Genomic DNA, 12,102 nt, shown 5'->3' with positions numbered 1-12,102 from the left:
ACATGCTTTCTTCCATTGTATTCCCATCTCCTCCCAGGTGAGAAAGACACAAGCCTGGAGGAAGAGGTGACGGCCCCTTTGGAGTCGACTGCAGACCCCACAGTCCAGAGCCCAGCCAAGCCTCCATTAAAAAGCCCGCCCAAGACTTCAGAAGGTAAGGGAAGCCTTTGCAGCGCTCTGTCAAGCACCTGCTTCTTCACACCATGAAAGGTTAGGCTTTGGAACTCACAGCAACAAGATGAGCTGGTGGCTACTGGATTAGATGCTTTTAATAGGATTGGAGAAATGGCGGTGGCTAAAAACACTGAAAGGCAGGAGCCGCCAGGCTAGCTCATCCCACAAAAACCGCTTAGAAGAGACCCATACCTTTTGCTTCATACCTGAGTCTAGGAGATATGAGACTTGCTTCTTTTTTGTTTCTTTATAATGGAATTTCAGCCGGGGGTCCCTGCTAACTGGGCCTGGTACATCTGTTTCCTCTGCACTAATTTCTAGCAAATGCTTGGGTGAACAAGAGAGCCTTAAAAGATTCCCAGATGATGTCTTATCGAGGGGTGGGGTGCAACTCCTGAAGGCTGGGCGGCACAGCGGAAAAGGTCCACCCCCTGGTGCCTGTAAGATAACAAGATGTGCAGCAGCTAGCTAATTCTAGCAGCTACTGGCAGGGGGAGAATTAAGGCCTGCCTTCCCTCCTGGCCCTGCTCTGGTGGACCCTCCATCCTTGGGTGGCCACCTGCCAGGGATTCTTTCGCTGTAATTCCTGCATGGCAGGGGGTTGGACTAGATGACCCCTGGGGAACCTTCCACTCTACAATTTTGTGATGCTATGAAATCTTACCCTCCCCAGGATGTGATGCCCAGCCCTATTCAAGGGTGTAGGGGAAGTGTGGCCCTGATCCGAGAGGGGCATGGCTTCTTGTGGCTATTGGGGGGGTGCAGTGTTGTTGCTTCCCCCTCCCCTGCATTGTCTCATTTGTGCCTCGTTGTGTTTGGTGTGCTTGTCTCCACACTGTCTCCTTTCTCTTTCCATGTGTTGCTCTCATCAAAGGAGTTCCCTCTGATTCTGAATACTTGTCACTTTAGTAAGTATAGAGAGGCTGTTTTCTCAATTTTCAGCTGCTCCCAGGGGGAGGGACGGGGTCCTCAATCCAGCCTCCGTTTCAGCATCTCAGGGCTGAGCAACCCTTTCATTTTTGGAGCTGCAAACGTGTTTAAAACATGGACTCAGTTGCATGATGCCAAGAGGACCCACAGGGCAGTGGCAGACCATCCGCTTTGCAAGCAGAGTGTTATGTACTGAGTTGAATAGGATCCAAAAGGCAGCAGTCTGATTGGTCCTAGAACAATAGGATTCAGAATGCAGCAGTCTGATTGGTCTTAGAACAATAGGATTCAGAATGCAGCAGTCTGATTGGTCCTAGAACAATGCAGCAGTATGACTGGTTGGCAGGAACCACCCAATTCACTTCCAGATAGAAGTGAATCCACAACCTGATTGGCTTACAGTAGAATTCTGGAATTAGCCAATCATGTGCAGCCCATTGTGTAAATAATGTATATAAAGCAGATACTTTGAGGGGACTTTCATTCATTCCTCCTCACCACTATGAGCTGAATAAAGAGCATGAAATCACTTTGCGACTCTGAGTATATTTCACTGGCGACGAAGGTGGGATCCCGCTGAGCTGACTGCCACACACAGCACCGCAGCACCACCACCTGCCGCACCGCTGGAACTTAGAGGGGAGGGGTGTTATGTACTGAGTTGAATAGGATCCAAACTGCAGCAGTCTGATTGGTCCTAGAACAATAGGATCCAAAAGGCAGCAGTCTGATTGGTCTTAGAACAATAGGATTCAGAATGCAGCAGTCTGATTGGTCCTGGAACAATGCAGCAGTATGATTGGTTGGCAGGAACCACCCAATCATGCTCCAGATAGAAGTGAATCCACAACCTGATTGGCTTACAGTAGAATTCCGGAATTAGCCAATCATGTGCAGCCCATTGTGTAAATAATGTATATAAAGCAGATACTTTGAGGGGACTTTCATTCATTCCTCCTCACCACTATGAGCTGAATAAAGAGCATGAAATCACTTTGCGACTCTGAGTATATTTCAGTGACCTTGGGGCCAGTCTCTGTCTCTCATCCTGACCTACCTCACGGGGTTGTTCTGCAGAAAGGGGCACAGGGGTGTGTGTGAAACAATAATAAAGGGCTAGAACAGATGGGTGACAATACGATTGGGAGTGAGGGGATGGAGAGAATGAATAAGGTGCATTCAAGAAAACAAACGCCAGTAACTAATATTGCTTCCTCACCAAAATGCAATTCTTATTATTATTATATTACTACTGTATTAAAATAAATAACTTTTTTATTGTTAAGAATGGCTAACAATAAAACTGTAACATTAGCAAAAGTTAGAACTACAATGCATAATGACTGCCGTTCCTTTGGAGAGCCAGCAGTGGTGCAGTGGTTAGTGTTGGAATCTGACCTGGGAGAACCGGGTTCGAATCCCAGCTCAGCCATGAAGCTCACTGGGCATGACCTTGGGCCAATCACTACCCCCTCAGCCTAACCTACCCCACAGGGTTGTTGTGAGTATGAAACGGGGAGAGGGAGAACCACCCACACCACCTTGAGCTGCTTGGAAGAAAAGGTGGGCTGTAAATGAGCACATAAATAACTACTGAAATACTTTGTACAGCAAGAACCATCATGTCCTTATCCAAATGGTGCCTGCTCCAAAGGCCTGCCTGAGCAGAGCCCTTGAGTGGATGCCTGAATGAACATTGGGATGGGGAGGGACAAGCTGGTCTCAAGAGGAAGAGAGTTCCACACTTGGAGTGCTGCCACTGAGAAGAGCCTCTCCTGCAGTTTGCAAAAGCCTGGGGCTGGCCGGGGCTGCAGAAATAGAAGAGCCGCTTCTTCAAGCAGCTGGGTCCAAGTGCCGCCATCTTGAACTGGTCCTGCTGCAGACACTGCAATGCTTTCGTGATCAGTGTAATCAGACCCTACTGTACGCGCAGCAGGATTCTGCCCCACTTTTCAAGGGAGCGCACAGCAGTAATCCAAGCAGCAGGTTAGCAAAGCATGAACTACCGTGGGTAGGCTAGTCTCCACAGGGCGGTAGGAGGGCCTGCTAGGGCTGGGCATAGGGACTCCTAGCCGTGGAGGCCACGTGAGTCTCTGTCGAGAGTTTGGAATCTAGGAACAGAGGAAGACAGGAACGTGCCTTATACTGAGTCAAACTGCTGGCCCATCAAGCTCACTACTGCCTGCACTGACTGGCAGCAGCTGCCCAGGATTTCAAGCAGGAGTCTCTCCCAGCCCTATCAGGAGCTGCCATTGAGGACTGAACCTGGGGTCTTCTGCTTGCCCAGTGAGCTGCGGTCCAAGCTGCACATCTGTTCCTTTCGGGGGAAGGCTGCCTGGTTTGGAACAGGCCATCTAGGGATTTCTCAGATCCAGGAACCCTTACCCACACAGCTTCCATCTTACCAAGATCCTTCCTCAGCTTATTGGCCTTTGTGCAGCCCATACAGCCTCTTCAGATTAAGCCCTCTAGTTCTTTCCTATAGATGTTTAATAGCATATAGGTGTTAAACAGAGCCTTAAAGTGTTCCAAGTGCAATCTATGGGTGTACATTATCTATAACCCTTACAGCAACCCCACAGGTAGGGGTTAGGTATATTGCAGATGGCATGGGGTTCAGGCTTAGGGATGGTGGCAAGCACTAAAGGAACCTAGAAAGTTCCCAGCGCATGTGAGATTTGAATATAATACTACTAATACTAATACTAATACTAATAATACTAATATTTCTACCCCCCCCCCCATCTGGCTGGATTTCCCCAGCCACTCTGTGCAGCTTCCAGCAAAAGATTAAAAATACATCAGTCATTACGAACTTCCCTAAACAGGGCTGCCATATAGTTGTTTATTTCTTTGACATCTGATGGGAGGGCGTTCCACAGGGCGGGCGCCACTAGCTGGTTCCCTGTAACTTTGCTTCTCACAGTGAGGGAACCGCCAGAAGGCCCTTGGTGCTGAACCTCAGTGTCCGGGCTGAACGAGGGGGGTGGAGAAGAAGGGGCTTTCTGGTCTGTTCCTGGATCTCTTATGCTACACCACTTCTTGTACATATTCTGTACTACATGTTACACTAAATATTTTTGCAATATGCCACAAAAACACAATGTATTGCAAAGAAAATTAATCAGCAGACCGCATATGATGTCGGGGAGCCCTCTCCAACCATAGAGAGGTTTCTATACTGCTCCAGGGTGGGCCTGCTCCATCAACCCATTAGGAAAAGTCTTAACAATGATGAGAGCTGCAACAAAGTCCAACATTCAGTTCTGTTCAGTACAAATTTATTACATCTCCCCAGTACAAATGTAGGCTGCAGTCCTCTATTAAAGCCTCCTTCCCTTCCCCTGAGTGGAATCAGAAACGGAGGCAGGGGCAATTCAGAGAGGCTGCAGGCCAAACTACAACGATGGTTGCCACAGGTCCCCCATTCCTGCTATATTATTGTTATTATTATTTACCCATCACTCAGACTAAGGTCCCAGGGTGGGTTACAACACTGAAACCTTAATATTAAAAACTGTTCCAAACAACTTACAATCACAAAGCAATGGTGGGTCCTAAAAACTTACACCTCAAGTGTCAGAAGCCAGAATAAAGAGGTGCATCTTCAACATTCTCGGGCAACTGTTAAATGATAGTGCCAGACACACCTCTGGGGGCCACCAGAAAGAAAGCCCTCTCCTCCTGGGCCACCAAGCCTCCGAGGGCAGACAAGCTGCCAGGAGGCCCCCCTCTGCCTATCATAGCACCCAAGGGGGACTGTAGGGAAGGAAGGAAGTCTTTCAGTTATTTGGGGTCTGAGACATTTAGGGCTTTAAACACTAATGTAAGCAGCTTAAATGGGGCCCCGGAACGAACTGTCAACCAGAGCAGCTGTTTTGAAATGGGTTAAAAGAAATCCAAAGGGAACCCCAGCCAGCAGTTTGGCTGCCCCTCTCTAGACAGAGATTCTGGCGGAGGCTTTTCCTAACCATGCTTAGCCAAGACCCTGTTTAACTGGAGCTTTTGGGGACGGATCCTGAAACTCTGTGAAATATACTCAGAGTCGCAAAGTGATTACATGCTCTTTATTCAGCTCATAGTGGTGAGGAGGAATGAATGAAAGTCCCCTCAAAGTATCTGCTTTATATACATTATTTACACAATGGGCTGCACATGATTGGCTAATTCAGGGAATTCTACTGCAAGCCAATCAGGTTGTGGATTCACTTCTATCTGGAGCATGATTGGGTGGTTCCTGCCAACCAATCATACTGCTGCATTGTTCTAGGACCAATCAGACTGCTGCCTTTTGGATCCTATTGTTCTAGGACCAATCAGACTGCTGCAGTTTGGATCCTATTCAACTCAGTACATAACACCCCTCCCCTCTAAGTTCCAGTCCTGCCCGGGAGGTCGCATTCATAGTCCTCAAGGTACGCCGGCGGCCTACATGTGCGTTGCGGCCTGGGGTGTTCCCTGGTCCGGGGTTCAGGTTCTGGCTCGTGTTCCAAGGATGCTGGCTGTGATAGGGCTGTTTGGTCTGGCGCAACCGGCTCGCTCAGTCGTGGTTCTGGTTCCGGTGTCCTTGATTCTGCCTCTCCTGCTGGCCCCTACTGCTCTATGGGCCTCACTGCCCCACTGTTCCCTTGGGACTCCTCTGACCTGTCCTCCTCCTCCTGGTTTTCTTCCGGGAATCATCGCCGTATCTGGTCGCAGTGGCGGCGCCAGCATTGCCCCCCATCTGTTAGCACCTCGTACGACACGGGGCCAGTGACCCTGGTGACTCTGGCGGGTACCCATGCAGGGCCTGCCCCAAAATTCTTTGCGTACACTGGGTCCTGGGCCTCGAAGGTCCGGGGCTTCCTGCCTTCCCCCACCACTACCTCATCCTGAGCTCTATCGGGGTGAAGGCGGTCCAATCTGATTGCAAGGCCGGGCAGCTTGGTGGAGAGAGGTCACAAACCCAGTTATGGTTTCCCCAGGGGCTTGCCGCTTTGCGTAGAAGGCATTTCGATGAGCCACCACTGAGGGCTGTGGCGAAAAGTGCCCCTTCAGCTGTTCCATTATTGTTTTGTATGGAACAGTAGCAACGTCTTCAGGCGCAAGGAGAGCCCGGGCGATTTCAAACGTCTCCTCTCCACAGATGCTGAAGAATATTGCCCTCTTCTTGGCGTCTTCTTCATCAGTGACCCCTTTGGCTTCTAGGAGGAAGGTGAAACGGGAGGCGTATGCTTCCCAGTCTCCAGATGCTGGGTTGAACGGCGAGAAGCTGCTGTCGGTTGCCATTCTGAGTTCCTTGTGTCCCGGAGCTGAAGCCTGGATACACGGTGCGAGGCAGCGGTGCAGCAGGTGGCGGTGCTGCGGTGCTGTGTGTGGCAGTCAGCTCAGCAGGATCCCACCTTCGTCGCCAGTGAAATATACTCAGAGTCGCAAACTGATTTCATGCTCTTTATTCAGCTCATAGTGGTGAGGAGGAATGAATGAAAGTCCCCTCAAAGTATCTGCTTTATATACATTATTTACACAATGGGCTGCACATGATTGGCTAATTCCGGAATTCTACTGTAAGCCAATCAAGTTGTGGATTCACTTCTATCTGGAGCATGATTGGGTGGTTCCTGCCAACCAATCATACTGCTGCATTGTTCTAGGACCAATCAGACTGCTGCATTCTGAATCCTATTGTTCTAGGACCAATCAGACTGCTGCCTTTTGGATCCTATTGTTCTAGGACCAATCAGACTGCTGCAGTTTGGATCCTATTCAACTCAGTACATAACAGTCACCCAGTAAGCCTCCTGGCTGAGCAGGTCTCTCCCGTCTATGTCTTGCACTTGAACTACTTGTTTTGCATCACTCCTGGTGCAATCCAAAGACGACATTGGTTGAATCTTCAGCTCTCATTTCTTGTTTCTTTTGGAAAGGTGGGAAGAAGGTGGACGGTGGCCAGGCGCCTGCCGAAGCTGACCAGAAGGCGGACGACCCAGGCACGGTGGTGGTGAACGGCAAGGACGATGATCAAAACATAGAGGACCTGCTCAGCAAAGGAATGAGCCAGATGACCACCAACGCAGACACCGACGCCCCTAAGGACAAAACAGAGACGGTCACCAGTGGACCCGTGTCACCCGAGGGCTCCCCATCCAAGTCTCCTTCAAAGAAGAAAAAGAAATTCCGGGCCCCATCCTTTTTGAAAAAGAGCAAAAAGAAAGAGAAGACAGAGTCTTGAGGTCCTCTCCTGGATGCTTCTCCCTGCTCTTCTTCCTCCTCCTCTTCTTCTTCCTCCTCCTTTCTCCTCCTTTTCTTCTTCCTCTTGCCTTCCGCTACTCCCTCTGCTCTTGCCACCACAGGGAAAACTCCTCCTTACAGTGGCATCTCTTTGGACGGCGAGAAAGAGAGGCTGAGGACCCTGGAATGTTTTTCCCCCATGGGATTTGCTTGGGAAGGTGAGGAAATGCTTTCTGAGGATTTGTGAGACAACCCTCCTCCCGGCCACGAATCCAAGGATATAACCAAGATAGTCTGTCCTTTTAAATGCTCCCTTTGGGACAGAGAGGGTGCTTGCCACTGAATGCCAGTCACTTCACAGCGCAAACGTCCCAAGCCACGTCAGGCCCATGCGTGGAAGTTTCCCATGGACTGCTTTCTAGTGCACAGCAGGTCACTTTCAGAAATACTGGTGTGCACTGGGGAGAGTGCTGATCCCTTGCTGAAGCAGGGAACCTGCGGAACGGGAGGTTGGACTGGTTTTTTGGATGCTTGATCCAATTGCCACTATTAATCTCTGACGGAAATTGCTCTGGACTTTAAAGCAGACAAGCTGTCTCGGCTGCCAAGAAGCCCTTGGAGAAGGGTGTGGGATTTCTTGGGCAAGGATCTGACCCAGGAGCCAGCTGAGCACCAGGGACCTCCTTTCCGTACGAACGAGTGACACTAAATGCCTTTGGGGAAGGTGGGTGTTTTAATATAAGGACTGGCTCCCCCTGCGCCAGCGGATTGCCCTGCAGGTGGAACAAGGTTGGGCAGGTGCCATTCGGCTGGCAAAGGGGAAGAGAACAGAGCTGACCCCTGGGGCACAATCCAATAAGAAGCTCTTCCTCATTGGAAGTCGCTGTGAGGTGTACAAGAGGATGGTGAGTCTCTTGCACATCTCATATTCTTTTTGATGGGGCTTGTGCAGGAGAACTTCTCCATGTACTGGGTGCACCCTGTGGATTTTCCGCCCCAGGCTTCAAAATGAGCAGGGGGCTGGTCCCCGGTTCACAATCCAGGCTAACAAATGGAATGATTTCCCTTGTTTTGAGGACTGTCTACTGGTTCTGGATTGAAACCCACTTAGATTTATGGGCTGCAATATCCCCACGCACGCACACGTCTCCTCGGGGGTAGAGCATGTGCTTTGCATGCACATGATCCTGGCATCAATTTGAGGTGTCCCGGGTGAGAATAGACACCAGGTCACAGGACCAAAGGAAGTCTCTCACCTGATGACGCCTCTGAGATCTGTTGCCAGTTGGAGTGGCTGAGGCTTGGCGAGGTGGATCAGGGACCTGGCTTGATCTAAGGGAGCTTCTTGTCCTTAGATGGTCAGCTGTGGCCACCCAGCAGCTCCATCAGATCTAGAGAGGCCTCTCTGTTCCAGCTCCTGGTAAAGTGCTGATGCCCTAGTGGGAAATAAATCAGATTCCCCCAAGTTCCACCTGCACTACATTAAGGAAAATATGTATTACGATAACTCCATTTCAGCCACGTAAGTGCTAGTTTGGTTGTCTGGGCTATCAAGACAGCCACAAACACTGCCGATAATGTCACTTGTGTAATCACAACGGATAATACGATGGAAAGCTTACAAAAATACTATTTTCTCACTTACTGCACTATTAAGGGATTTTATCACGCTTGAGGTGTTTTCACAAGTGATTGTAAAATTTGCTGCAGCTGTAAATTGCTTTTGAGAGCCACTTGGATCGGGGTGCAGCTTCTGCACAGAAATGGCCTGCCTCTGCTCTCTCTACTGCATTCACATTTAGAAGTGATCTGAGCATCACTCGCGATGCTTGGCTGGGACACAGATACAGATTTTCAACGGGTCGGACGTTAATTAGAGCTGTTAGTGTTTTCCTTTGTTTGGCTGGATCCGGGGGGGGGGCAGTGGCTGGGGACCCACCAAAGAGGTCTGCTGCAATCTTTGTTCCTCCCAGGCAGGGTGGGGGACAGCCAGGTGTAGTCTGGCTACAGTTTCCATCATTCCTGCCCATTGGCCATGCTGGTTGGGGCTGATGGGAGTTGTGGTCCAAGACGTCTGGATGCTCTGCCCTTAAATTCTTCAAGCCATGCTGAGCATTACAGGCACATCATGGCAGTTTCACCTCATCTGAAAATGAAGCTGCTGCTTCTGGTGGAGTGATCAGGACTGAGAAAATGGGGGGGGGGGGCTGAGCAGTGCTTAACACTTTCCCTGCCAGTCAGTTAGTTCCCTGTTCCAATCCGAGCCTCCACTCTGGTAGTTGAACATTGTTCTTTGCTCTGCATTTTGAGACTCAGCAAGAAGAAACATTTGCGGGGTGATTTAAGAAAGGTGAAAACGTTAGGTGGATATGTGAAGCCCCTTCTCTTATTGCCCCACCAGAAGTAGGTTTTTCTGAAGTTAAGAAAAGAACAGTTAGGATTAGGTTACACACAAGTGTGATCCTTCACTAGCCCTGGGGCCAAACTAAGCAGGACACCATTGCACAATTAGCAAAAGTGTGAATGGTGGGGTTATTTTGTGGGTGGGGTTTTTTCTGTGGGTGTTGCTGGGGTGCTGTGGGTGGGGGGGAACAATCCAGATCAGGATTCTTGGGGGTGTTGCAGGAGACTTTAACACTTCAACCCCTGCTATTTCCCGCTCCAGAACAAATTTGTGTGTTCTAGCACTAGAGATGGGGGAAGAAATATGATTAAGTTTGAACTGAAAGGCAACACTACCAATTCACACTTCCCACAACAATATACAAATTGAAGAACAACTATCCTCCAAATTTTGCATTCCAGTATTCTGAGAAAGTGGCCCAAGTGTGTACAGTAATGCATCTACAGAGGTAAAGTTGTGCATACTGTACGTATGCATAGACTAGTAAAAATAACATACAAATATGTGTTGTGTTTGAAGAAAATATGCTTTGCTAAAATTTGTTATTACGCAAAATGGCATACAGAAATGTGCTTGTTAGAGGAAATTCACACTAAAATGCTAATGAATTTCCAGCAGGACTTAAAAAATACATTGCAAACTGATGTGGAAACGTGAAGAACTGGATTAACAGAGAGAAACTGAAATTGACAAGAGTCCCCTATGCATTACCTCTGCCACTGGCCAGTTAGGGAGACTTAAGCAATGGCCTTTTGCTCTCGTGTGAACATGCCTATGCAAAGAATCACAAGGGCAATGCAAATCTATTTAGGCACAATCTACGTGCATGTTCTCCTGCACAAGACACACAGAAATGGGCGAGAGCTGCTCACATGGAGGAGATCAGGTCTCTATGTCACAATACCCAGAAAGCAACACCTTCATAAAGGAACCATCTCCTATCTGAGCCAGAGAAGTTGCTTCTTTTATCCCATTTGTTAGAAAGTGGGGAATTTGTGTCCACACAGGGGCTCCGCTGGTGCATACAAGTACATTTTGAGAGTAAAATAACCAACCCCATTTCCATAGCTGTCAACCTTCCCTTTTTTTGCGGGAAATTCCCTTATTCCAGCGCCGCTTCCCGCTGCTATCCCGGATTATTAGATATCCCGTAGACTGTTCCCGGGACAGGTGAGGCTGCTGATCCCTTATTTTCAAATCTGAAAGTTGACAGCTATGCATTTCTTCTTTTAAACTCACTGAAGGAGAGATTTCACTCTTCTTGTACCTCAAAAATTATACTGGTGCTTTGCATAGAGAAACTCATTTCCCTTGTAATAAGGACCAAATCCTCCCCTTTGCCTCAACAGACGAAAGGGAATGAATATTTTAGAACTCAGTCCTATTTTTATAAAGAATAAGTGACTGGAGATGTCCTGCTTTTTTGAAACTACTACAACAAAAGGCTTCTCTGGTTCTGGTGCTTCCACAGACCAGCTAATAACATCAAACAATGTTCATTATACATAAACGTTGCTTAAATGGTAGGTTGAATGGGCAGTTTATGCAGGAGATCCCTTTGGGAAGGGTTGGGACCATGTCTCCTCCTTCCTGGGAAGCCCTCCAATTTCTGGGCAACTCACTGGTCCTGCCTGCTGCAGCCTCAATTTCATTTGCCAGGTGTGCATGTCAAAATCATGAAAACGGAAGGTGGCGGAATTACCTGATTGGCCTGAGCTGATAAGTTTGCTATAGCCATTCAATGCAAACAAAGCAAAGTGTGGGGAGGAGCTGCAGCTTAGTGGCCAAACATCTGCCTTGCAAGCAGAAGATCCCAGGTTCAATCCCTGGCATCTTCAGGACTGGGAGAAAGTTCTGCCTGAAACCCTAGAGAGCTGCTGCCAATCAGTGTAGACAATATTGAGCTATATGGAATCTGTATAGGGCAGCTTCCTATCTAAGCCGCAACCAATGCTCTCATATATATCACTCAATGTAATCTTGAATTTATTCATTGCTATATTTGTATCCCAGACCTTTAAACCTCACTGAGAATCTTCCTTCTCCCAGCACTGAAATGGCACCTCCAAAGACCAAGTCAGGCAGTGAGTCTGAAGAACGGCTGCTCGATTTCACCCAGGGGGTTGGAACAGATTCTACAATTCCATGATTCCAGGCAGTGCAATTTTTCTAGAAAAGGAGATGCTGGAAGCAGTGGTGCCCACCTGAGAGGTGCCAGAACTGAGTTCTGGTGAGTTTCAGCTGGCGGGGGGGGGGAGCCCTGATTCTAGGTGTGTAGTCAGATCTGGCAGACTGAGGCCACGCAATGAGAACCAAGGTCCAAATTCTCTCCAGGAAAGGCAGTTGCTGTGAAACAGAGCAGATCTGGTCAGGAAAATAATATT

The 12,102-nt window shown here is 48.6% G+C and overlaps 1 protein-coding gene across 3 annotated transcripts in view; it reads left to right on the top strand.

The window, feature by feature from the left end:
• ADD2 (adducin 2) overlaps positions 1-9,502 on the top strand; it is a 70,779-nt gene extending 61,277 nt beyond the window's left edge. For 2 of the 3 annotated variants that reach the window (XM_083629410.1, XM_083629412.1), the window contains 2 exons: positions 38-154; positions 7,011-9,502. In XM_083629410.1, the coding sequence (XP_083485536.1) occupies positions 38-154; positions 7,011-7,315 (422 nt within the window). In that variant the 3' untranslated portion in view covers positions 7,316-9,502. Of the gene's footprint in view, positions 1-37; positions 155-1,048; positions 1,083-7,010 lie in introns of all 3 variants that reach the window. The other variant, XM_083629411.1, reaches the window with a different exon arrangement.
• Positions 9,503-12,102: the final 2,600 nt, after the last annotated feature.

This window comes from Podarcis filfolensis (genome assembly GCF_964270895.1).
Source record: "Podarcis filfolensis genome assembly, chromosome: 8".
NCBI lineage: Eukaryota > Metazoa > Chordata > Lepidosauria > Squamata > Lacertidae > Podarcis > Podarcis filfolensis.
This window is presented reverse-complemented; position numbering and strand designations above follow the sequence as displayed.